The sequence below is a fragment of the Canis lupus genome, chromosome 26 (assembly GCF_048164855.1).
Source record: "Canis lupus baileyi chromosome 26, mCanLup2.hap1, whole genome shotgun sequence".
Lineage (NCBI taxonomy): Eukaryota > Metazoa > Chordata > Mammalia > Carnivora > Canidae > Canis > Canis lupus.
Genome location: NC_132863.1, coordinates 17,891,325 through 17,917,969, shown reverse-complemented (window position 1 = coordinate 17,917,969; position 26,645 = coordinate 17,891,325). Strand labels below are relative to the sequence as shown.

The window sequence follows — 26,645 nt, the reverse complement described above, 5'->3', positions numbered from 1 at the left end:
AACTTTTGGGGTGATGCAAGTGTTTCACAGTTGGACTGTTGCACAACCATATGAATGTACTACAACCATTACATTAGAATTTTATAGCATGTAAGTGACATGGCAATCAAGATGCAACAACTAAAAAAATGTACACCATACACACCAAAACCCACAACGCCTGCCCCCCACAAAGACCTCTGCTTCACAAACAGTTTAAAGACAACACCTAGGGGCGCCTGGGTGGCTCAGTCAGTTAAGTGTCTGCCTTCAGCTCAGGTCGCAATCCTAGGGTCTTGGGATCAAGTCCTGCATCAGGCTCTCTGCTTAGTGGGGAGCCTGCTTCTCCCTCTGCTCTTCACCCTGCTCATGCTCTCTTTCTCTAAAATAAATAAATAAACTCTTAAAAAAAGGACAAAATCTAAATAGTGTGTGTGCTGCCAATAAAATCTGAATTGGCCTGTACTGTCTGTCTGTCCACCAGTGAGTCTATAATCCTCATTCTGTAGTTTTAGTGAGAGTAAGTTAAATCACTCGATAAGGCTTTTCTCTCAAAGGTACTCAGTAAAGATCTACAAAAAGTAATCGCTTCCACACCTGAACAAACCTAACTCCCCTGCCACCCCCCCAAAGCCAAATAAAACAATTCCTTGAGAGAGTACTGGTTAAACAAAAGTTACTTACATTACAAATTGACATGGGAGAACAGGATCTAGTACAAGGTGTTATAAAGGACAGGATAAACCTGGGCTCCCATGGAGGAACACTGGCTTTCTCTGGGGCAGCCAGCGGAGCTCTGCAATTTCTTCTTTGGGGCCTTCTTCACGTTCCCCCTGAGACTCTAGAACATCACGAGGTCCTAGGTTTTCAGGGGTCACTTATTAACAGGCATTCTGATAGGTTTTTTTTTTCTTTCTGAAAACTCTGTCAGTGGTTTCCCCAACTTAGAAACAAATTTTTCCCTTGGTGGGGATTGGCTCCTCTTCCCCTTCCTTAGCCCTAGATTTCTTTTGTCATCTGGTTTACTGAAAATAGAAATCCCAGACTGGAAGCACATGGTTTTTGCCACCTCTACTGCCTGAATCCCTGTTTCTCCTCATCCAGCCAATTCAGTAAACCCCTCTCTCCTTCCACCAACCAAACGAACAAATAACAAGACCTGCTTCCTATAACTCTCTCAGTAAAGAGTTATTTAGATCTAATCACGGAGGATTCCCTATTAGCTGGGAGGAAGCTAATTCAGTATTATATATAAATATATATATATATATATATAAAGTATATATACATATAAATATAAATATAAATATATATGTAAATATATATAAATCCAGTATTCTCTAGGACTCTTATTAAAACCAATGTGTCTGGGGCACCTTGGTGGCTCAGTGGTTGAACATTTTTTTTTACTCTTATAATTTTTTTAACTAAGTAGTCCCCCCAAACAGGAGGTAAGTGTTAGTATCCCCTTTTTACAGTTTTGTAAAGCTGTGTTAGGCAAATTCAGAGAGGTTAAGGAGCTATGGATGATCTCTTAGGGAATAAGAGATGGGTTTGAAATTAAAGTGACATTGGATCAAACCCAAGACTTTGCTCTTTGGCTTTGGTTGTGATCCCAATGTCCCTGGAATTGAGTCCCTCTGCCTGTGTCTCTGCCTCTCTGTGTCTCTCATGAATACATTTTTTAAAAATCTTAAAAACAAACAAACAAACTGATGTACCTTTTCTCTATTGAACTTTTAAAAAATACTATGAATTATTGGAGTTATAAAATTTTTTATTCATATATTTAAATAACAGATAATAGATACTGAAGGAATTAATTTTGAATGAATTCTAAAGAGACGAACGTATAATAAAAAGTCTCCTTCTCTTCCTTGTTCCTTACAAATGCTGGTTTCTCTATGGACTGTTTTGTACCTTGTTCTTTTTCATTTGATAAAACACCTTGCATTTGTTCTACATCAAAAGAAAGTTGATTCATTCTTCTTAGCAACAACACTATATATGTATCATAATGTATATAATCACTTCCCTATTGATGGATGTTTAGGGAGTTTCCAATTTTCTTCTTCAAATAATGTAGCAATAACTGTTCCTGGGTACAGACATATTGATCCACATATTTGAATGTAACTGTGGTATAAGTACCAAGGATTTGCTATGTCAAAGCTATGTAGAATTGTAATTCTGATAGATATTGCCAAATTGCCTCCCATAAGGATCAGATTAATTTGCACTGTGATCAATAAGCAGGGTATGAGAGCCATTTTCTCCACACTCTTGCTAAGATAGTGTGTGAAGCTTTTTGATCTTTACCAATACAAGGCTAAAAGCCATCCTAGTTCCTTTTCTCTTAACTATGTGTTCATATTCTTTGCTCATTAGGCTACTGGGTTGTTGGTCTTATTATTGATTTCTGGGAGCTCTTTATTAGGAATATTAGCCTTTTGTTTATAGTATGTGTTGCAAAGACTTTTTCACTTTGTATATAGTTTTTGGGTGTGGATAAAATTTTGATTTATGAATAAGTACCAATATTTTATGGATTCTGGGTTGTATATTTTTAAGATATATTATTTTTGAAATTTTGTATATTCTAGTATTTTGTATATCTGAGATTTTAATCAGTACCTGTAACCGGTGCTACAGCCTCCCTGCATCTCTCTTCTGAAAGGTGGAGAAGCTCCCTGATTCTACTATCCACTTTGGTTCCCATTTGTAGGATGTCTTGTCTGTTTTACAATGGCATTATGGGTGCTATCTTTGCTCTTCTTGATTTGATTGTAGATTCTATGAAAACATGAACTGCATCTTAAGTTTCTGTATTCCTCTATCTACTCAGCACCTAGTAGAAACTTGGAACTAAACTTGGTTATATTTATAGCATTCCATACTCTAGAAGAGAGGGGAAAGAACTCTAAAGTGGTTGGGGATCACTGTTCCTGTGCCCTAAAGCCATATCCCCAAAGCCTGAGTCTTCCTGTTACTTTTGGGTTGACAGCTTCTATTTGGCTATTAGATTCAAATAGGTTTTGTTTGTGAGCCATGTGGAGAGAACTCCTTACCAATTGAGAAAACATGATCATTCATAGCACCCTTGAAAAAAATTAAAACAAAACCCCCCTCCTTTTTAGGAGAAGCTGTAGTTTCTCCTGAAGGTTTTATCGAGGAGCCAAAATTTGCTCTTTTGCCATGATTTGGTGAAAGTTACATGCTCCAGTCACAAGCTAGGTCCATGGGTATTAAGGTAGATCTAAACCAAAGACTGGGAAGGAGCTGCACAGAAGTGACAAGGAATAAGGCTTATTTTGAAGAAGAAGCCAGTTGAGGAAGCAGTGCAACTTGAGATGTACCTTTGAAGATCATATTTAAAAATCAGGGTCAAGGAGAAGACAGTGCCATGAGAGGCAGAATCACTGTTGTGGATGAGAAAGGAGTTTACACAGAAGAGGTGGCCTGAGGCAGGCTCCTCAAACAAGTGCCTGGCAATGAATGGAAAAGAGCAACAAGCATATGGAACTGGGATAAAATCACCCTGTGCACTCGGAGGGCCTGTGGCTCAGTTTATATTCTCTGTATTTGGCCAGCTGAGTGCTGACTCACAACTCCACAAACTGGCCAAACAGGGGCAAGGAAGGGGCAGAAATTCAGAGGATTTATTTCACCACTCAGTTGTCCCAGTACACTTCAGGTGGCAGATGTGTACTTAATGAGAATTGATAATCAGCTGGGGTCCATCCTTTTTTATTTATTTATTTATTTATTTATTTATTTATTTATTTATTTATTATCTATCTATCTATTTATTTATTTATTTATTTATTCATTCATTCATTCATTCATTCAGATGGTGCCTCTTTCTCATCTCCAAATCAGCCCTGTGATGGGGAGTGTGGTATGCACCATCATGGGGTCCTGGCTTATTCACAGAAACCTGCTCTTAACCCTGGCTCTGATGCTCCTTCCTCCCTAAGCATTAAGGATTCCAGCTCTCTGAGCCACTCTCCTTTTTCCTTTGTTCACGTGGATGGATGGGGTGGCACGAACCATGCTGGGCAGCTGACCATGCTTGTTAGAAACTAAAAGATGAAAATCTAAAGACAGTTTACATTCATTGGTCTAACCTTGCAGAGTTACACAAAAGATTACACAGATTAACCCTAATTCTGATAACTAAATGACTCAATTTTACGCTTCCAGGCCTTGACATTGAAAAAAGGAGAGAGAGAAGAGAGCAAGGATCTTACTTTGGGATTCAAGTCAAAGAAAGTGTAGTATTTAAATCGTAACAGCAGCTGCTCATCCTCCTGGATGCCTTGTTCCATAAGTGAACGTGAAGAGTCCAGCCAACTAGAAAACAATAGGATGACTTTTAAAAGTCAATCGATTTTACACACGTTATAGTATTACCTAATGTGTTTATATACATACTTATATACATATATACATTTATACACACACATATGTAAATGTAAGTGTGTGTATATTTCTTTGAACAAAGCCCGAGTAATATACCCAAAAACCTGTAAGGGGGAGGACTTGATAATAGCTTATATTTGCATTTTATATTATAATTTTTATGACGTTCCAAGTGCTTTTTCTATATATATTTTGTTTACATTGATTCTTTAACCCAGTTAAGAAGCCAATGCAGTTGGCATTTTCTCAGTGTTATGGGTGAGAACATGGAGTCTTAGTGACATTAAGTGCTGTGTGCAAGGTCATGGGCCTTGTCATGGAACCAGAATGAAAATCTGTACTTGTTGACTTCCTGCACTGCCTCTTGTCTACACCAGCTGGTCTGACTCAATGCTGTGTCTATCTTACTGGCTAGAACTTTCTGCAACAATGGAAATATTCTATATTGCCTAGTCCGACAGAGTACTCACAGTCACACATAGCTACGGAAGATTTAAATGCGGCTGGTGCCACACTTTAATTTTAATTAAATTCAAATGTATATATAAATATCCACCTGTGGCTAGTGGCTCCTGTACTGGATAGTACAGTTCTAGAGTTGAGAAATAAATACTGCATAGCGGGGAGGGAGTGGGAGAGGTGGGGAATAAGAGTGAACAACAGAATGAGGTGGGGATGAATGCCATCCAGTCCCATGGAGAAGATGGCCTGAATGTCCCTTCTATCAGGCCTTAGGGGGAAATAAGGATGACTGAGATACAATCACTGTCCTTAAGGAATGGACAGTCCTGTGAGGGGATGGTGAGCCTCATAGTAAAGGAACATGGTGTGGGAGCAAGTAGAGTGTCACAACAACTACAGGGAAGTGAGTCCTCTAGAATCCTGTTATCTGAGAAGGAGACGGATGCAACTGGGTCCTACAGGACAAGCAAGGGCCAGCTTGAGCAGGATGAAAGGAGGAGAGGCCTGGAGCAGAGCAAAGGTAGTGACAGAAGAGTGTGTGTGCACCAAGGGGGGATGGGGTATGTGAGCACACAGGACGGGGACATCTGCTGGGCCAGCTCTCACAGGGAGTGGAATGCTATGAACAAACGACTTTATTTGGTGAACGGGGGGAGTGAAAGAAATGGTGGTTTGAGAAGTGGTCTGGGTATATGTTCTAAGATGACTTCAGAGCTGAAGGACTCATTAAAACACTTAAAGGGAGATGTGATGTCCCCTTGGGGGATGTTGGCCCGGTGAGCCACCTGGATCTCCCCGCTGCCACTTATAACTGATCTCCATCCCACCAAATGCACTTTGCACATAGATAGGGACAAAGAATTTGTATTCACATACGACAATCCATTGAGTTACCTGAACACAAATGTCACACCTTAAATGTATGGCAATGACCAAAGGCGGCAGTTTCCCCTTCTATAGCTAAAAGCGGCGTTGACTTTTGCTAATCGTGTACAATCCCCAGGCGTGCTAACTTAAAAATTAAATAACCCCCTCTCCCCAACTTCTGTGGCATCTTCTTACTGTATCAACATCACTTCACAGATGCTGTGAACACAGAGAAGCAAAGTGGAGCCCCGTCCTTACCCTGCGTTAAGCTTGGCTTTGTCAACCAGTGACCGAGGCTGGTACATATCAGCCAGTGCTTCTGGTGACTGCGGGGGTTGGCTGAATGCCAGGATGCTGCAGTTTTGTTCTGTCAAAGGGCTGTCACTGAACCAAGTCATGGTGGATGATGCTGGCGTTCCACTGATGGGGTCATATGTGGGAGTCATGGTTTTACTGTATAAGCCAGGACTTACTGCAAAGGCGAAGGGAAGCATACACAATGAGATGAGGTTCAAGGCGAGGAATCTTTGGAAAAATAAGGACTAACATTGCCATACTAAAATGGATTTTGAATTTGAATTTGTGTACCATTTCAACTAAGGAGATGAGTTATGGCTGATGGGAGAGGACTCATGGAAGGGCAGAGAACTTACAGGCTGTAAAAGCTTATAAAAACCAACCCAGACAAACGTTGGGGACCATCTCCTTGTCAATAATTCAAAAATTTGGGATGCCTGGGTGGCTCAGCAGTTGAGTGTCTGCCTTTGGCTCAGGTCGTGATCCCTCAGTTCCGGGATCAAGTCCCACATCGGGCTGCCTGTGAGGAGCCTGCTCCTCCCTCTGCCTCTGTCTCTGCCTCTCTCATGAATAAATAAATAAAACCTTTAAAAAATAATTCAAAAATCTGTTTCAGCTGTGAGTTTTGGCACCATCAGAGAACAGAGGATCTCCCAAGAGTGTAGGTACAGACTATATTTTTGGGCAAATCCTTTCAACAAATAACAGTACTTGCCAATTTTAAGAACCCAGATAGTTGGGAGTTTATACACCATGCAGTCTGTGTAAGGAAAATGGGAAAAGTGCCCTTTATTCTTTGCATTGGAATATACTATGCAAGAAGACTCTTGCTGCAAGCAAGCTAGGGATTGATTTGCTTTTGTATAAAAAGACAAGGATTACGTCTTTCCAGAATTTTTACCTGCCCTCTCATTACATGCCCAATGCAAAATAAAATTGAATTCAGGAAAGAGTCACCTGAAGATAGAATCAAGAAGAGATCCAACTAATTTCTTTTCCTCCCAAATTCACGGCAAATTTCCCTAAAGTTTTGCATTCATCAGAATATAATATACAAGGTTAAAACAATGAGGTATACAGTCAGTAGAGTCTGTGACTCTTGATCTCAGGGTCATGAGTTCAAGCCCCACGCTTGGCATGAAGCCTACTTAAAAAAAATAATGAGCTACAAAACAAACCTAATTTAAAAAATTCTGTGAGTTCTAAAATTAATTGCATATCCTTTCTTCATCACAGAAATCCTGCAATTTTAGTCTTTTTTTGTTTGGGGGCGTGGGGAGGGGAAGAAAAGGGAGATGAGGGAAAGAGGAATAGAGGGGAGGGAGATTTCTTGGGATTTAAAAAATCCTTGGATTCAAGAATGAAACACAACAATAAAACATCTGTCATGAATCATACCTGGTGGACCTACAGTCGTTGGAGAACACTCCAGGTTTAAAATATCTTCAATTATGGGCTCCTTGTTACTTTTGTCTTTTTTTTTCTTCTTTTTAAAATAGTCACCAGAAGGCTTTAACAAGGAAAGTTCTTCTGATCTTCTAATATCTAACAAACAAATAAATATAAAGAAGAATGAAAACCTATCAAAAAGTAAAAAAGAGGGAGTGCCTGGCTAGCTCAGTTGGAGGGGCATGTGACTCTTGACCTCAGGGTTGTGAGTTTAAGTCCCACGTTGGGCAAAGAGATTACTAAAAATAAATAAAATAAAACTTAAAAAAAAAAGTAAAAAGTAAATTACATCTAAGACTCAAGAGTCATGCTAGGCATCTGAAATGATTGCTCAGGAAATTCCTGAGAAGTAAATGTTACTAGATTACATCCCTTTGGTAGAAATAAAAGGGGAGGGATGTTTGGGTGGCTCAGTGGTTGAGTGTCTGCCTTCGCCTCAGGTCATGATCCTGGGATCCTGGGATCAAGTCCTGCATCAGGCTCCCTGCAAGGAGTCTGCTTCTCCCTCTGCCCTATATCTCTGCCTCTGTCTCTGTTTCTCTCATGAATAAATAAAATTTAAAAATCTTAAAAAAAAAAAAAAAGAAATAGAAGAAAAAGAAACAGACCAGAGACTCCTAAAACGGTTGTGTGTGTGTGTGTGTGTGGGGGGGGGGCAGTGGGTGTGTCAAAGAGTGGAGAAAGCTTTAGTCCAATAAAATTTCTAGTTGTTTTTTTAATTTATCATGAAAATATTTCAAAGATACCCAAAGCAAAGAGAATGGCCCCCTCATGTTTTCATCACCCAGCTTCAACAACTACCAGTACTTGCTGTTCCTAGTCATCTACTTACTACCAGTTTTTCCCTCTTTTTCTTTTTTAGTTTTTTTTTTTTAATAACAATGAAGAACCCCACCTTTTTCTTTATAGATCATAGTTCCCGAGACCTGTCTCTTATACTGTGCCCAATTGCTAATTTCATCCCTGTGGCAGACAGCACTGGTGCCCTGCCCATCTCTTCTTGGCCCTCACCACTTCAGTGTACCCTGATCCGACTTCTAGAGGCAGCTAGGACAAGTGTCTTTCTGACCGAGGGCTTGCTCTGGATGCCACAGTCTGCACTACCCAAATGTTCATGTAACAGGCGAAACAAGTTCAGAGAATTAACATTTCCCAAGAGCAGCCCTCCATGACTGACAAGACTCCTGCTCCCTCACCCCCTGGCAGGGAGAGCTCTGAAGCATGTTTACATCATCTCCCAGAGGCCCCCGACTGCCCCAAATGCAACTGGATTGGTGATACTCTCTTATTGGTGGCCTTGTCTTTCCAGTCTTACTTCCTCACCCCCAACCAGTGTTTTCTGGAATCACCTCCACACCCCAAAATAAATGTTTGTACTTGAATTCTTTTTTTTTTTTTTTTAAAGATTTTATTTATTCATGAGAGACACACAGAAAGGGGCAGAGACACAGGCAGAGGGAGAAGCAGGCTCCCTGCGGGGACCCTGATGCGGGACTCAATCCCAGGATCCTGGGATCACGCCCTGAGCCAAACCAAAGGCAGACGCTCAACCACTGAGCCACTGGGTGTCCCTGTGCTTGAATTCTTGTCTCAGGGCCTGCCTCTGGAGCACTCAAACCCAAGATAATTCCCATTTTTCCCATTCATCAGATATGTTTATAACTGCCATTGCCAATCAGAATTCCTGGTAACCATTAACCACACTGGGCTGCTTTATGATTCCAAGTAAAAGCCAAGGAAATGTGGATGTTAGTCTGAAAGCAGCTTTCCTGGAGGCAAATGTACTGATTCCATAGGTGCTGCCATTTTTCAGTTTAAATACTGCTTAGTGCTGAGGCTGAGGCTAGCAGTTTAGCTCCATCCTCTTCCCCTGTAACCAAGGATGCTCAATTGTCAGGTTGCAGTACACACCTGTGCCCATTCCAAATGTATAATTTATGTATGAGACCACGACATGAATCAGAATTTCCAGCAGGAGCATTAGAAACAAAACAACAAAACCAAACCAAACCTGCATCTCCAAGCCCAAGATTTGTGTCTTGTCTTCTCTTTTTAAGAAAATCCATCATATTGCTAAATTTGATTTAGCTTCCGTTGAATAGATGTAAAAAAAAACAAAACAATGACTAGCAATGCCAGGTTGAGGGGCACTGGGGTGGTGAGCTCTGTAACAGCAGGTTCCATTCATTTGTTCACTTAACAATTAATGAGCAGTGAATGTGTGCCAGGCATTGTTAGGAACACGGGCATGCTCAATTAATGGTTTCTGCCTTCACCCTATTTCATGCCATCACAGTCTCCATTGCCCAACACTGGAACTCCTAATCCTGCGTATACTATTAGAGCTTTACTTTTCTTTTCCTCTGCCAAATATCTCCTTTTAATATCTTATTTTTCTTACTTTTAAATTATTTTTACATTCATTGTTTATTTTCTGTCTCTGCATCCTAGAATGTAAGCTCAAGAAGGGAAGGGGTTTGGGACTATTTTTATTGCTAACCAATCCCTAGCACTTGCCACAATGGCTACATAATCAATATATATTTGTTGGAAGAATGAATGAAGAGTTGATAGTTTAATGGGGAAGACAGATTACTCACTCGTATGTTGTAAATACTGTATTCAAATGCCAAATCTTTGTCTTGGAGCCAGAGAATGTGCCTACACACTTTCAAAGAATATAAAACAAGAAAACCTTCATGACACAGCGTTCACTTCCATTATAGAGGTTCCCCAGATAAATGGTTTGGGCAGTGTTGTCCTTAATGATTGTTAAAATCGTAAGAATTAGTTTTCAATCCCTAATTAAGTGTTCCTTCCTGCTTAAAATAAACTCCTCAAATAATTTTTGTGGATACGGTATTTACTGTAGTGAAGTGTTTGTAAAGCAATTAAGACATTGCAACACCATTATCTCAAAAACAATAAAGATACATCAGCTCTATGGTGATGACGATTTAATAGAACTTCTTATTTGTCTTAAATATAATGATATTAGTATGGCTTAGAGGAATGATTTTTTTTGGGGGGGAAGTCTTAATGAGTTTGTTTTTTCTGTCTACAGATCTGTTTTGAAATAGTGTTAAGCTGGGGCACCTGGGTGGCTCAGTGGTTGAGCACCTGCCTTTGGCTCAGGTTGTGATCCTGTGGTCCTGGGATGGAGCTCCGCATCCAGCTCGCCACAGGGAGCCTGCTTCTCCCTCTGCCTATGTCTCTGCCTCTCTCTGTGTCTCTCATGAATAAATAAATAAATAAGCTTAAAAAATAGTGTTAAGCTCTGGGGAAATGAATCTGATTTACTCCAATGATGTTCCATTTGGTTTAACTCTACTTACATGGCTGAAGTCCCCAGAACTGGGCTTGAAAAGTATGCTTACTAGGGTAAGATAAGTGTCCTGTAAAACCAACCGCCTGTAGGCAGAAAGCACATATAATTTTCCTGTCCTCCCTTACTAACAGTCCAAAGGGCATGGGGCCTCTCCAGGGTACTCACTCAGGATTTTGCAGATATCACTGACAGCTTTAAAAACCACAGCGGAGAAGCTGACTCGCAATCGCACTGTCTTCACATTCGGCAGGCGGAGGCGAAGTATTTTGTGCTGAGGGGTGAAGAGAAGCTTTGCATCTGCCTGGACTCCATATTTGTCCAGAGTCCAGTGCGTTTTCAGAAGCCAGCAATGTTTCTGTTCCCACCAAAGGGCAAAGTCTGACCAGTCTTGGGATATTTCTGCAAAAGTGGAAAATACGATGAAGTGAAACAAGAGAGAACTCTAGGGTCCATTCCATTGTGTGTGAGAGCTGAAACACAAATGGTCTTCGGCTCCCTGTCTCCTTTGACAGTGGGCTCTCTAAGGTGGGGCAGGTAGAAAACAGAGCCTGAACCTTCCTTATCATGACTGTATTTAAATACAGTGAAAGAAACAGACACAAACACATTTTGTTCTTGTTAAAGTAGCCTGAGTTCTTTTCCCTAAGGTCCTTTAGTGCCATGGTCCTTTCTAGGAAAGCCAGGGGCATTTGACTTTAATCAAGATTATTTCTCCACTAGAAACAAATCCTTCCACGTTGGATCACAAAGGACTATCAGTAACTCCCAAGGTGTGCACAGAAGGACTTTAAAGTTGACACTTACCCTCTCTATAATGTCCAGCTCTTTTATCCCAGTACCACCCGATTCCCAGTTTCCAAAGTGTCTACACCGAGATAAGCTGAATATTTTCTCTCTCTTGATGTCAGCATCAATTCTTTTCTCTCCTTCAATGCTGACATTGAAGTTGAATCTTTTCCTTTTGTCAATGTTGGAACCAATATTCAATCTTTTATTTGTTTTGTAAAAAAAAAAAAAAAGTTTCTCTTTTTCTCACTTTATGTCAGAAAACCTTTCTTTCAATGCTGTTAGAAGTATAAATGCTGTAACTATTTTAGAAAGTCCTATTACACAGTCATTCCTCTCTGAGCTATACCCCAACAGCAATGCCTCTATATACTCACCAAAGACATGCAGTATAGCAGCCCTATCTGTAGGAGCCTGAAAATGGAAACAACCCAAATGCCCATCAATAGGTAAATGGGTAAATTGTGGCATAATCATATGATAGAATATCACACAGCAAATGAAAGTAAATGAGCCAAAACTTTATGCAACAATATGGGTAAATCTCACAGACATAATGTTAAGTGAAAGAAAGCAGATGCATTAAGAGTATATCCTACACGAGTCCACCTATATCAGTTTAAAAACAAATAAAATTATTCCTGTGGTGTTAGAATTTAGGATAATGGTTTCCCTTGGTGGGGCAGTGACTGGGAGGGGTCAGAAATGATACTTGGGTGGGGGAGTCAGTAATATTCTATTTCTTTTCTTTTTTTTGTTAAGATTTTGTTTATTCATTCACTGAGAGACCACAGAGAGAGACAGAGACATAGGCAGAGGGAGGAGCAGGCTCCCTGCGAGGAGTCTGATGTGGGACTCGATCCCAGGACCCCAGGATCATGCCCTGAGCCAAAGGCAGACGCTCTGAGCCACCCAGGCATCCCAGTAATATTCTATTTCTTGATCTGAGTGGAAGTTACATGACTTTGAAAATTTGTCGATTGGGACACTTATGATAAGTACACTTTTCTGCATACATATTATACTTCAGTGAAGACTTACTTAAAAAATCTCTATCTCATTAGTGTAAATGAAAAGTCAACATCTGGACAACCTGAGATAGAAGATAAAACAAATCAGAGAAAATAGAACACTACTAAGTTCCAGGTTAATCACGTTGATTCCTGATGTAAAGACTCTGACCCTTAAGACTTCTCTTTCTTTCTTTATACCGAGAGAGTAGTGCATAGTGGATATATGGTAAAAGACCCATTAGCACTGAACTGACTTTATCACTGAAAAATCAAACATTAACAAGAGAATTGACACAGCAATCGAAGGCCGTGCCACCTGAAGTCACCTTAGATGTCACCAGGGGGATAGGGCTGTCGAAACATGGTTTTATACCCACTGGGGAGCTTTAGTTTGTCACCAAAGACTCAAGTTTTTACAAGAGTGGTTGGGAGGCGGGGTTCAGTTTATGGCTTCTGCAGGATCCTCTATTTTTCTTTCTCCTGTGGGAGGGGGCTTACTCTCTGAGCTATTACAAGAATCATAAGCAGAACAACTTAGATGGTCAGACAATCTGGATCAGCCATTTACTGTTAGCGATAGAGAGGTTTTTAAACATAGGGAAACCATAAATAAACAGTAACTTACTGATCTGTTCTACTAACTTGAGCATCACTCCCCCAACATGCAGGTCTCCGGACACTCTCAGCGTGACATCTTTCTGCTCCTCCTCATTTGGATCGTCAACTCTGACAATGAGCTCCCAAGAAGCAGATACAAAGTCGCTGGATGAGAGCATCGTGGCAAAGGCGGGTATCTGCCACACAAAAAAAGCAGACACAGATTAGAATGTGAGAAGGAAACTGGAGCTTGTCAGTAGATATTAAATTTAACATCCTAACTTTAAAGACAAAAAGTCTTATAGAAATGGTCTCAGGCCTTCCAAATTAACGTGACTTTATCTTTCCATTCCCCCCAGGAGCACTGGCCTATTGATTTTCTGTGGCTGCCCAATCAATGCCTCAATCTTTGCTTTGTGTCTGTCTACTTCTCTTGGCTTTCTCTGAACTACTATTGTGACAGCAGGTAACAAATCATGGCAATCCTTGGTATCTTAAAAAACATCAACTTCACTGAAGTGTAATTTGTGTATAACAAAATGCATAGATTTTTTAAGAAGTAGGCTCCATGTTGGGGGCTTGAACTCATAACCCTGAGATCAAGACCTGAACTGAAATCGAGTCAGGCACTCAACCGACTGAGCCATCCGGGTACCCCTGCAGAGATTCTTCTTTGAGTGTAGTTGACACACAATGTGACATTAGCTTCAGGTGTACAATATAATGATGCAACAACTCTATATGTTATGCTGTGCTTACCACAAAGATGCACAGATTTTAAAGGTATAGTTTGATGCCTTTGTTATATGCAAATTATGCCTTGATAAAGTTTACTTTGGAAAAGGATGCCATTAATATCTTCCTCTATTTTATTATATTCCTTCCATAAATATTGATGACATCTGATATGAAAATTCAAACAATGGAAGTATAGCAAAATAGTTTTCTATTTCAGTCATATAATATATAGGTTTACATGTGAAGATATAGGGCATTAATAATTATTGTCACGTATTTGACTTACTTGAGCTATCATTTTATATCATATCAAAGTTGATAAATTAAGTGCATCATTTAAGGTTTCAGACATACCTCTGGCAAAAGATTTAAAATAGGAGTGACAGACATACAAAGCCCACTCTTGAAGATACAGATGGGGTGAGAACTTCAAAACCAGAATTTTCCTCCTATCAGAGGAACAAAAATAAAACAAGCTAAGCAGTATGAAAACTGAAATGTTTCAAGGATTAACAGGAACCCTGGAATCCAAAATTGGCAGAACTTTAAATGATGGCTCGGTGTTACTTTTAAAAGGAAGCAAATGATACTACCTCTCCTATTTTAATATTTAAAATAAAAATCGGCCATTTAAATGATAATAACACATCCTTTTCACTTTACTATGTAAAGACAGCTTATGAGAAATCCATGTTTTCATAAGGCCTATTTTTGAGAAACATCAGTGCACTCAAACTCCTAAGAAGGGCCTTCTCTGATGGAAAGTGCATGAGTCCCTTGGGGATCTTCTTAACCTCAGATTCTGCTCAGCAGGTCTGCGGTGGAGGTGGAGACCCTGCATGTATAATAAGCTCCAGGTAACACTGATCTATGGCTCACACTTTTGAGTCTAAACAGCCATGTGAAAAATTGACTTCAGAACTCAGTTCCTGCCTTCCATCTACCCAAATCAATATTAAGCCAGGGACTGTGGTGACACCTGAGGATCATTATTTTTAATAATCAATAATTACACCACCAATGTCATACTAGTTTTGTGCGCATTTGAAACTGCTCACATTTGAAAGCATAAGAGAATCTCAAAATATACAAAAAGATACACTGCAAATCTGAATGGGCTCAGGACAGACTTTATTTGTTCAAATCAAATTCAAGGTTCAGAAGTAGCTCCTTGTGTTTGTGTGAAGGATGTAATGCTTGCACCTCCCCAAGCACAGAGGCACACTTGGAGACCTGCATGAGCAGTGAATGCTACTTAATGACTATATGGGGCCTACCCACTCGCTTTACTGTCATCATCAGGCTCAAGTATCTTGTTATGTTATACACTTAGCTGGTGCTGTGGATATGAACCACTAATTTGTGTTATCTCCTTCCTCGGCTCAGCAATCCCATTAGAAATGAGGAAACTCAGGCTGAGAGGTTAGGCAACTTGTTGGAAGTCATGCAGCAAGTTACATGGTGGAGCCCAGACAGAAATCCAGGTCCTTCTAACTCCAAACTCTCCACCATTACATTGGGACATGTCCTTGATAAAACTGCAACACCAATCTGAAACAAACCTCTTCAAACCGCATGAGCTAAACTCTCTTAGCATTTCTACTAATATCTTTCCCAGTGAGGAAGCAATAAAGATAACCCCATAATGTGGCACTGAACTGATCTGACTTTAAGATCCTCACAATTTCTAAAATGCTATGCTGTGAGGTGTAGCTATTTAAAAAGTTTGTACTTTAAAGTGACTCCTTCCTGGGTCAGACATTGGTTTTTTCCTAACTTGGGCAATCAAAACACTTCTCTGAAACCAAAAACCCCCCACTTCTCATGTAGGCAATATATAGTGACTCCCTTACAGCGAAATTCAAGCTAAAATTAGACAACCTGGTTTCCCCACATTCCTCTCCTATCTTTCTGCACCTTCATTTCTGAGTGAACTTCTCATTCGCAGCAAGCTGTTACTTGTTGAGGGGAGCAGCGAACTGCAACCCGGAAAGCACGTCGAAGGAGACCAGAACAGAAAGCAAAGCGCACCGGCCGACCTGCCTTCCCTGGGGGAAGCCCAGCCGTCCACCTCCTCCTGTCCTCCCGGCCTACAGAAAATGCAACAAAGGACAGACAGAGAGACAGGCAGCCAGACAGCCAGACAGAAGGAGGAGGGACACGGCCCCTGACGCTTCCCCTGGAGTTCAGAGAGTCTGTCAAAGGCCGCCCCGCCTGTCCCTGGCCAGTTCTGCAGGGTCCTGGGGCCAGAGGGAGTGAGGTGGGTTGGACCGAAACCCGTCCTTGACCCCTAAGGGCAGCCCCGGAGGCTAACTGGAGACTATTTTGCAAGGCCAGACAGGTAAGGCCGGAGAAAGCGGCCACACGCCGGGGACGTTATTTGCATTTCAGCAGCTATTCACGTGCAGGGCGCTGCGCAAAGGAAGCCGCAGGGAGCTCCAGCCCCCCGCCCCCGGCCCCCCGCCCCCCAGCCCCGGCACCCACCTGCTCTCCCGCGCCCGTGGCCCGCAGCCTCGCCGGACGCCTGCGCCCCCGGAGCCCCGCCCAGAGGCGCCCCAGGCCCGGCGCGCGCGAAGCGGGGTGCGGGGTCCGAGCTCGCGGCGGCGACGGCGCTCGGCTGGGCCCGCGGGGCTGCGCGCGGCCGCGGCAGGGAAGCCGCCGGCTCCCCGCCCCGCCCCGCCCCGCCCCCGCCCCGCCCGCCGCGGTCTCCGCCCCGCGGGGGGTGAAGGCTCGCCCGGCCCGGGCCTGCCGGGTCTCGCTCGCCCCCGGGGAGGAGGAGCGCCCCGCAGCGCGGAGAGCACCGGCGGGGCCCGAGGGCTGCGGCCGGGAGAGCGCGACCACCTGCGCGCTCCGCCCGCGCCCCTCCGGCGACCCCGGCACCCCGCCCCTTGCGGGCGCCTCCAGAGCCCGGGGTCCCCGAGGCACTTCGCGCCCTCCCCTGCGGGAACGCCCGTCACCCCCGCGCGGGGGCCTCTGCCCGGAGACTCCCGCCTCCCCTTTAAGGAGCCTGGGGGCGGACACGCCTGGGGGGCTCGGCGCCGAGATCGGCCTTGGCCTTGGCCCGGGGCGGCATCCCGAGGTCCGGGATCCAGCCTCGCGTCGGGCTCCTTCTGGGGAGCCCGCTTCTCCCTCTGCCCGTGTCTCTGCCTCTCCCCGTGTCTCTCATGATTAAATAAAATCCTAAAAGGTAAAAAATAAAGAGCCTGGGGGACCTGGGACGGCCAGGTGGAAGAAACAAGAGCGGCTCACCTCTGAGTAAGAGGGTGATGTCAACTCCCCCGCCCCACGCTACACCCATTGAAGACCCGGGCAACGCACGGCCACGCCTAGGCCGGCATCCGGTGGCTCACCTCAGGCTCACAGCTGGTGTCCCAGGTGGCCCTCCGGTTGGATTTGCTCCCAAAGAAAGCTGGGCACCCTGGAAGGATGGGTGACTTTGGGCAATGTGCACAACCTGTCCAAGCTTCCTTGGTTCATGTTACACATACCTGTTGAGTGTTCACTACGTGCCAGGCATGGGGCTGAGGTCTAAGGATGCAGGAGTTTAATGAAACAGTCAAGGCAATGATAGTTTCCTCATCTGTGAAATGGGTGGAGAGATGGAATGTCCATCACCATTCCAGGTGGGATTTCATTCAGCCCATGACAGAATTTCATGCAGTGTAATATATAGGCTTTAGCCCTTTACACCAAGTATGTAAAGCTTGTGATGACTTAATTTAAAATGGAATCAAATTTAGAAGTGGAATCCTTCTTTTTGCTTGAACATTAACATATTCAGCCGTTATAACGGTTTTGAAAGTATTTTACATTCATTTTTTAAAAGGTCAGTTGACTGGGACGCCTGGGTGGTTCAGTGGTTGAGCGTCTGTCTGCCTTTGGCTCAGGTGGTGATCCTGGGTTCCTGGGATGGAGTTCTACATCCGCTCCCTGCAGGGAGCCTGCTCCTCCCTCTGCCTATGTCTCTGCCTCTCTCTGTGCGTCTCTCATGAATAAATAAAGAAAATCTTAAAAAAAAAAAAAAGGTTAGTTGACACTGATTTCAAGGTTGTAAGTTCAAGCCCCACATTGGGTAGAGAGATTATGTTAAAAAAAACCTTTAAAAAGATCAGTTAAATAGTTGTTAGCAAATGTGGGATTTTTTTCTTTTTTTTAGTTTGAATTCCAACTTGCCAACATATAGTGTAACACCTAGTGCTCATCACATCTGTGCCCTCCTTGATGCGGGTCCCCCAGTTACCCTGTCCTCCCCCTTACCTCCCCTTCAGCAATCCTTTGTTTCCCAGAGTTAGGAGTCTCTCATGATTTGTCTTCTTCTCTGATTTTTCCCCACTTAGTTTCCCCTCCTTCCCTTACGATCCCTTGCACTATTTCTTATATTCTACATACGAGTGAAACCATATAATTGTCTTTCTCTGATTGACATATTTCATTCAGCATAATACCCTCTAGTTCCATCCACATCAAAGCAAATGGTGGATATTCATCCTTTCTGATGGCTGAGTAATATTCCATTTTGTGTGTGTGTGCATATGTGTGTGTATATGTGTGTGTGTGTGTATATATATATCACATCTATATTTTTACCACATCTTCTTTATCCATGCATCTGTGGAAGGACATCTCGGGTCCTTCCACTGTTTGGCTGTGGAAATTGCTGCTATGGACATTGGGGTGCATGTGCCCCTTCATTTCACTGCATCTGTGTCCTTGGGGTAAAGACCCAGTAGTACAATTGCTGGGTCATGGGTAGCTCTATTTTTAACTTCTTGAGGAACCTCCACACTGTTTTCCAAAGTGGCTGCACCAGCTTGCATTACCACCAACAGTGTAAGAGGGTTCCCCTTTCTCCACATCCTAACATTTGTTGTTTCCTGTCTTGTTAATTTTCACCATTCTCACTGGTATAAAATGGTTTTGATTTGTATTTTCCTGATGGTAAGAGATGTGGAGCATTTTTTCATGTGCCAGTTGGCCATGTGTGTCTTCTTTGGAGAAATGTCTGTTCATGTCTTCTCCACATTTCTTGACTGGATTGTTTGTTTTTTGGGCACTGAGTTTGACAAGTTCATTATAGATCTTGGAAACTAGCCCTTTATCTGATACGTCATTTGCAAATATCTTCTCCCATTCTGTGTGTTGCCTTTTAGTTCTGTTGGCTGTTTCCTTTGCTGTGCAGAAGCTTTTTTTTTTCTTGAAGTCCCAATAGTTCATTTTTGCTTTTGTTTCCCTTGCCTTTAGAGACGTGTCTTGCAAGAAGTTGCTGTAGCTGAAGTCACAAAGGTTGCTGCCTGGGTTCTCCTCTAGCACTGGAACAGAATAGAGAACCCAGAAATAGACCCTCAACTCTATGGTCAACTAATCTTCAACAGAGCAGGAAAGAATATCCAATGGAATAAAGACAGTCTCTTCAATAAATGACTTTGGGAAAGTTGGACAGCCACATGCAGAAGAATGAAACTAGACCATTCTCTTACACCATACACAAAGATAAACTCAAATGTGGGATTTTATAATTAAAACAAAATAATTAAAACTTGAAACTGAATTTCCTAATTTGATAAAGTTTGTCAACTATGGGACTGGTGTCAACTGTCATCTGGTCCCACTTCCGTATGTGCACAATACCAACTATGGAATTACGTTATCTTGGGCAGAAGGTGTCTAAAGGCTTGCTTTGTGGAGACTGCTTATGGCTGCTTAGAACACAGACATTCTTTAAGATCTCCTGTGTGATCCTAAAGTAGTAATGGCTTTATTTATACCAAATTGGTATCTCATATTGGTTGAAAGTATCTGGATTTTGCTGAAGAATGTAACTGGCTTTAAGCTTTCTGCTTGGTCTGTGTTATTTTTTAAACTTTTAATTGAAATATTATATACTTTATATTTATATTTAAGAGCACAAATCATGAATATATAGATGATGAATTTTTACGTACTGAACACACCAGTGTAATGAGCATCCAGATCAAGAAATAGAACCTTATCAGTCCCCAGTAGTTCCCTAGTCCCCTCTTTTAATTACTACCACCTCCCCACCAGCAGCAGCCACTGTCCTGACTTTCAACTCCTTACATGGGTTTTGTTAATCTTTGTACTGTATATAAGCAGTACCAGACAGTACGTGCTATTTAATGTCTAGCTTCTTTTGTTCAACATTATGTTCATTCTATTTTTGAATTTCATCCATATTGTGTGTCCTAGGCCTTTTTTTTCTTACTACTTGGTTATTATCATTCTTTTTTTTTTTTTTTTTTGAGAGAGAGAGAGAGAGAGAGAGAGAGAGAGAAAGTGACCAGAGTGAGGGGCAGAGGGAGGGGGCTCAATCCCAAGACCCTGAAATCATAACCTGAGCCAAAATCAAGAATCTGACGCTTAGCCAACTGAGCCACCCAGGCACCCCTGGGTTATTATCATTCTTCTAACACAGGTCTAACACATCACTTAAGGACCTGGGTTAGAAATGAATTAAAAAGTGTATTCTGGGGATCCCTGGGTGGCGCAGCGGTTTGGCGCCTGCCTTTGGCCCAGGGCACGATCCTGGAGACCTGGGATCGAATCCCACGTCGGGCTCCCGGTGCATGGAGCCTGCTTCTCCCTCTGCCTGTGTCTCTGTCTCTGTCTCTCTCTCTCTCTCTGTGTGTGACTATCATAAATTAAAAAAAATTTTAAAAGTGTATTCTGGACTTTAAAATTTCAGATATATATAAATAAGCAATACTCTCCCTTTCTCTCTCTTAAAAAACAAGCAGAATCAACCCTTTGAATCAGTTGTTTAATTAATTTACACATATTAATTAGGTAGTGAATTAGTTTTTTAATTCATTCAGCCATTGTATTACTGTGGGCTAGACACTGTGACATGTGTGGAAGATACTCAGATTATCTAGGCACAGACTTTATCTTCAGATCATAATTATGATGCTGGGGAATACAGAAGAGGGGTATCTACTTCACCCAAGTTTGCAGAATTGGGGGAAGTGTGATAAAAGATTTTGGAAAGGAGGTGATTTTTGAGATGGACTTTGAAGCATAAGATAAGAAAGTGATTGTTGCCTATAATAACCTGTAGTCTCTAGAAAACTGCTTTAAGATATTTTTAAGTTAGCAGATTGTTATTGGTAGCTTCAGTTGTCAGAAGGTGGAGAATAAAGAGGAGCTGTATTTCCTGACCTCAAAGTATTATGTGTTCATGGTACACATAAATATTGAAACAATAACTGTTATCAGACTCCCATATGCTGAAAATCTGACGTGAGGATTAGTATCTTCCAGTTATACGTTAGTCATGTCTGCATTATCATATGGAATATGAGTGGGTTGGACTGGGTGAGAGCTGTGACCACGTTCTTATTCACTGAGCAGGAAAAGGAAGTAAAGAAGTAAAGGATCTCTGATAGTCCTAGTTAGCTTGTTAACCACTAGCAACTTTCTTCCTCTAGCGCCTTTCCATTTCCATTAGATGAGCTCTCAGAGCTTAAAACAATTTCTACATAATTAATTGAGAGAGAATGAGAAAATGCTGCTGGGAATAGAAAGAGGGTGGGATTTTCCCTTGATTGGTGGTTTTATTTGACCAGACAGAGTGTTGTACAATGTAAACTTCTTTATTAAGTATTAGAAACATGCTAAATGTCTAGCAACTAAGTTATGACAACAGATACCTAAAATGTATTTTTATTTTCACCCAGTCCTCAGGACTCAGGGGCTGTGTTCATGTTTGCTGGCGAACATGTTCTGTTCAGTGCAAAGAAGCCGAATGTGCCTATTAAAGCTACACCCTCCTCTCCAGCTGGATGGATAATGAGCACTTTCTATGCCCAGGCAAGTTCTATAATTTTCTCTTTGCGAGGGTGGAGAGGGTGTGTCCTGATGTATCTAGAGGCCCTCCTATATGGAGAAAGAAAAGTTAAGAAGGTCTTGCTGGAGACCACACTAGGGCCCACCATTGAGGATGAGAGGAGCAAGAAAGATGGTCATCCTTCCCTCATACCCTCCTTCCTCCGCTTTCCCTCCTTTCCTTTACATCCCTCTCAATCAAAGGGTACAAACGAATATACACTGATAATCAAGTCTTCCTCCTCTTTGATAATAAAGTTCCCTTCCCCAGAGAAAAGGGTTACTTATTTCCCCTAGAACCTTCTGGAGATAGTCTCTGCATGTAGGCTATTTTTGCTTTTTATACAAGTAGTTGTATTCTATACATATTCTGTGTTTTTCTTCTTCTCACTATAAAAAATAGTTGTGGTTGTAGTGGACGTCATGATTACCTACCATCCCTGGAAAGCGCTCTTTATGTTTGTAGAAATCCTTATGTTAGTATCCCAGTCTAGAAATCAGAACTCAAATTCCTCACCTCCTCTGCAGCTGGGGCACAGGCCTGCAACCTGCCCTCTGTCACTTGGATACACACAGAGAGACTTATTTGGAAGTGAGTGAGATGTGGAAACAGGATGCCCTTGGGGTTTCCATTGAATCATCATAGCCAAGAATCACTGATAGATAAAAAATTAGTGAGTAAAAAGATGATGAGAAACAGGATATTTGCAGTTTCAAGGTATTTTCCTGCAAAGTATTTGTCAATGACCTAGAGAAAGATGGTAGGAGCACCTGGGTGGCTCAGTGGTTGAACGCCTGCCTTTGGCTCAGGTTGTGATCCTGGAGTCCTGAGATCCAGTCTCGCATTAGGCTCCTTGTGAGGAGACTGCTTCTCCCTCTTTCTATGTTTCTGCCTCTCTCTGTGTGTCTCTCATGAATAAATAAGTAAAATCTTAAAAAAATGATGGTAACATTAGAATGGAAAAAACTGGCAGCCATCCCCTTAACCAAGTGATCAAAATGAACATCATTGGTGATAATGCATGTTGACCTCACACACCTCCTGATGTGATACAATGAGAAGGGCACAGCATCACTTCCATAGTATTCTTGCTCAAAATGTATAACTTCTATTTAATCTTTAGAAAATATCAGACCAACCCAAATGGGAGGGCAGTTTACAAAATAATTTGCTAGTATTCTTCCAAAGTATCCTGGTCATGAGAGCAGACAACCTGAGGAGCTGTCTCAGGTCAGAGGAGACTGAAGAGACTTGGCCACTAAATGCCATGTGAGTTCCTGGATGGAATCCTGGAGCAGAGAGAGGACAGCAGAGGGAAAATCTTTGAGGTTTGAATAGGGCAGGAGATTAGTTAATAGTATCATTTCAACACTCATATCTTGGTTTCTGTAATTGGACTGTAGTTATGTATGATGTTAACAAGAGGAAGCTGGGTGAAGAGTATAAAGTTCTCTTTGTGTACTATTTTTGTGACATTTCTCTAAGTCTAAAATTATTTAAAACCAGGAGGAAGAGGAAGAGGAGAAAGGAGAGGAGGGGAAGGATAGGTGTATGCCCTGACCCTGAAGCAACTCACTAAGAGGGTAAGGCAGCTTGGGGGTACCGGAGCCAGCCATGACCTTCCAGTGAGTAGGGGGAGGGGAGACTATGCACAAAATGATTGTTTTTGAAACCCATAGTTTTCAAACTCAGTAGTGGTTTGGAGACCATGTCTAGTATTCTTACACCTGACAGTGACTTTTTAACATGGTGGTTTAGGTTTTGGAATCTAACTTAATCTGATTGATTTTTGGTTAAAGACGGTTGATTGGCGGGAGGCCTGTGTTGTGCCCAAGATTGCGAATCTGAGAAAACCACCAAGGAGCCGACACCGATGCAAGTACATGAGGGTTTATTAACAAGCTTGAGCTTGGGTCCAAGTATACCTGACACAGCAGAGCAGGGACTTGGACCCCGAGGTGGATTACAGCTGGGTTTTTATTTTATGGGCTGGTCTAGGGGTAAGGTGGGGTTTTTCAGTAAGGGTGGGGGTGTGAGAATCTCCAGTAAAGAGGTCTCACAAGCTCTTGCTTCCTTATTCTGATAAGGGTAGGCTTTGTGTTTTTTCTGTAGCCGGGGTAAGGTAGAGTTCAGTACCTGGTCACAGTGGCCTGGTCACAGTGGCCTGAGATGGCTACTGAAGCTGCAGTGGCTGTACTTGTGCCAATGTTAAACTTGAATGACCCTAATTTTCTCGGCCCTCACAGCCTGGGTGGCTCAGCGGTTGAGCACCTGATCCTGGGGTCCCGGGGCCAAGTCTGCATCAGTATCCCTCCAGGGAGCCTGCTTCTCTCTCTGCCTATGTCTCTCTCTCTCTCTCTCTTTGTGTGTGTGTCTCTCATGAATAAATAAATAAAATCTTAAATAAAAGAAGATGGTTGATTGGTTACTCCTATTTATTGTTTCTCCCTATTGAGTTCCCTGCCAAAATAATAGTATAGGAATAAAAAGATATAAACCTACCATGACAAAGGTTAACAAGACAAAGGCCATAAGTCAATGAGAGATTTAAAGGATTGGAAAGGTAGGAAAGAAAATTGAAGGAGAGGTTGGTGATGAGAAGAGTAGTGTAATCCATAGTCTAGAAGTATGATGTCCTCAGAGACATCCTGAGGCCTTCCAGAATATTTTCGGAGAAACATAGGACTTGGAAATGCCAAGCATGACAGACAGGGGAAGAGAGATATGTTGCCAAAAACAAGGGAATAAATAGAATGTCTCTCCACAGGACAGTCAATCTCCCACTATCATATTTAGGCTCAGAGTGTGGATGCCACATCTCTACCCTGCTCACCCAAATCCAGAGGGCTCTACTCTTAGAAGTTAAATGTCTCTTTTGAAAGGTTACCTGGTTTAAAGGCTAAATGTCCACTCACTTACCCTAAAGCAAACATTATTGGTAGAACCTTGGACACTGAGCTTCCAAACAGCTCTAAAAAAATATCTCCTGGGTAGCCTGGGTGGCTCAGCTGTTTAGCGCTGCCTTCAGCCCAGGGCCTGATCCTGGAGTTGCGGGATCTAGTCCCATGTCGGGCTCCCTGCATGGAGCCTGCTTCTCCCTCTGCCTGTGTCTCTGCCTCTCTCTCTGTCTGTGTCTCTCATAAATAAATAAATACAATCTTAAAAAAAAACCTCCTGATTCCCAAACATTATCAAACATTTAAGGAAATCCTCCAATATGCAAGAGAGACAAAATTTTTTTTGAGTCTTTGTTTTACTTTTTTTCCAGTTTTATTGACTTATAACTAATACGACAAAATATAGCATACAACAAAATGAGTAAAAGGATGAGAAACCTGGAAGATTAATATAAGAGAAAAGCAAAATAGAGTAGAATAAATTATTACAGAAATAATATGAGAAACTGCCCAGAGATAAGGAACATTAATCTCTAGTTTAAAGTGTCTTCTGGATAATCAGCAAATGAATAAGAACAGCACTGTGAAATGTAAGATCACTATGGAAAAAAAAATTCAAAAGCTTTTAGGAAGTAAAACCAGGTTACTTACAAAGGAACACAGATCAATATCCTATACCCAGACAGTTTGTTAATCAGGATATTTTTCAGCATATGAGGACTCAGAAAATTCAATCTCACATTACCTGCCTTAGAAATGTTTTCAAGGATGAACTCTAGAAACCAAGCAAGTAAATCAAGAAAGGGGAATACCCAGGAAACAGTAAATCCAAATCCAAAAAGAGTAGAGTGGGAGAACTGAGGACCCTCCAAAGAGGTCTCCAGGGCAAATAAGACTCATAGAAAATCTGGTATTATAAGAAGTTTGGGAAAAAAACCTAGTGAAAGGAAAATTCAGCAAATAAAATAAAATAAAATAAATAGAGTCAGAAAATTCAGGAAAGCAAATGGCTGTAGAAAAGGAAATAAAATGATAACCCTTTCAATTTAAAAATTAATCTATAAACAAAGTAAATATGAATTATAGTTATGAAACAGTGTAAGCATTGTCACTGTGGTATAATAAGGAAGATTCTTGGTCTTTGGCTGGTTCCTGACACAGAGCTCCTAAAACCCTTGGAATTTCCTATATGGTAAAAGTGGCAGGAGTGTCTCTTGCTCTAAGGTGGTGACTCTCTAAGTGGCAGGGCTCTGGATAGCTTCAGGATGGGGGCTGGTTGCCAGAAAGACTAGACCTTGATTAAAATCCTAGAACTTTCAGCACCGCCCTCTCATCTCTGGGGAGGGGAGAGAGACTTCACATTGAGTTAATCACTAACTGCCATAATCATGCCTCTGTTAGGAAACCTCCTAAAAACCCTTAAACTGTGGGTTTTGGAGAACTTCTGAATTGGTGAACACATCCACATGTCAGAAGTGGGGTGCATCCTAACCCCAAAGGGACAGAGGTCCCTGCCTTTGGGACCCTTCTGGACCTCACTCTAAAACTACCTCTTTCATCTGCCTGTTCATTTGTACCCTTTATAATGAACTGAAAGAGTAAATACAGCATTATTCTGAGTTCTATTAGTTGTTCTAGCAAATTATCAAGTCTTGAGGCTCGGGGAACCCCTGACTTTGTAGCCAAATCAGAGTATAGGTGGTCTAGGGACACAATTCTTGCAAGTGACATCTGAATGAATACCCTCCCTCCCATGTCAACAGGCAGAATGGGAAACAAAATAAATTTTTAAAATTACACTGCATAAATCTTGCTTAGTTAATATAGTGAGGATACATGTATTTCTATAATACTGAACACGATTGCAAGCTTTCTATTATTTGTATATACATAATTTATTTTAACCCATTAAATCTACTGTTTTGAATTGTCTCTATTTTTCCCTAACTTAAGGCTGTCCTTGGACA

The 26,645-nt window shown here is 41.9% G+C and overlaps 1 protein-coding gene and 2 long non-coding RNA genes across 6 annotated transcripts in view; 2 read left to right on the top strand and 1 right to left on the bottom strand.

Annotated features, from left to right (window-relative positions):
* LOC140618128 (uncharacterized) overlaps nt 1–13,443 on the top strand; it is a 40,421-nt gene extending 26,978 nt beyond the window's left edge. The window contains exon 4 of the long non-coding RNA XR_012018332.1: nt 13,272–13,443. This is a non-coding gene — a long non-coding RNA (uncharacterized lncRNA). The remainder of the gene's footprint in view (nt 1–13,271) is intronic.
* FERMT1 (FERM domain containing kindlin 1) overlaps nt 1–16,558 on the bottom strand; it is a 36,492-nt gene extending 19,934 nt beyond the window's left edge. Inside the window, exons 1-7 of one of the 3 annotated variants that reach the window (XM_072800119.1) lie at nt 16,423–16,558; nt 14,293–14,387; nt 13,229–13,397; nt 10,970–11,203; nt 7,426–7,572; nt 5,989–6,202; nt 4,230–4,332 (exon numbers count right to left, since the gene is read on the bottom strand). In XM_072800119.1, the coding sequence (XP_072656220.1) occupies nt 4,230–4,332; nt 5,989–6,202; nt 7,426–7,572; nt 10,970–11,203; nt 13,229–13,397; nt 14,293–14,328 (903 nt within the window). In that variant the 5' untranslated portion in view covers nt 14,329–14,387; nt 16,423–16,558. Of the gene's footprint in view, nt 1–4,229; nt 4,333–5,988; nt 6,203–7,425; nt 7,573–10,969; nt 11,204–13,228; nt 13,398–14,292; nt 14,388–16,422 lie in introns of those variants that run through there. The other 2 variants (XM_072800120.1, XM_072800121.1) reach the window with 2 other exon arrangements.
* LOC140618129 (uncharacterized) lies at nt 13,495–19,632 on the top strand. Of its 2 annotated transcripts, none has more exons than XR_012018334.1 (3): nt 13,495–13,666; nt 15,887–16,198; nt 19,180–19,632. It is a non-coding gene; the product is annotated as an uncharacterized lncRNA (long non-coding RNA). The 2 variants fall into 2 exon arrangements; XR_012018333.1 differs by having other exon boundaries at nt 15,887–16,279.
* Nucleotides 19,633–26,645: the final 7,013 nt, after the last annotated feature.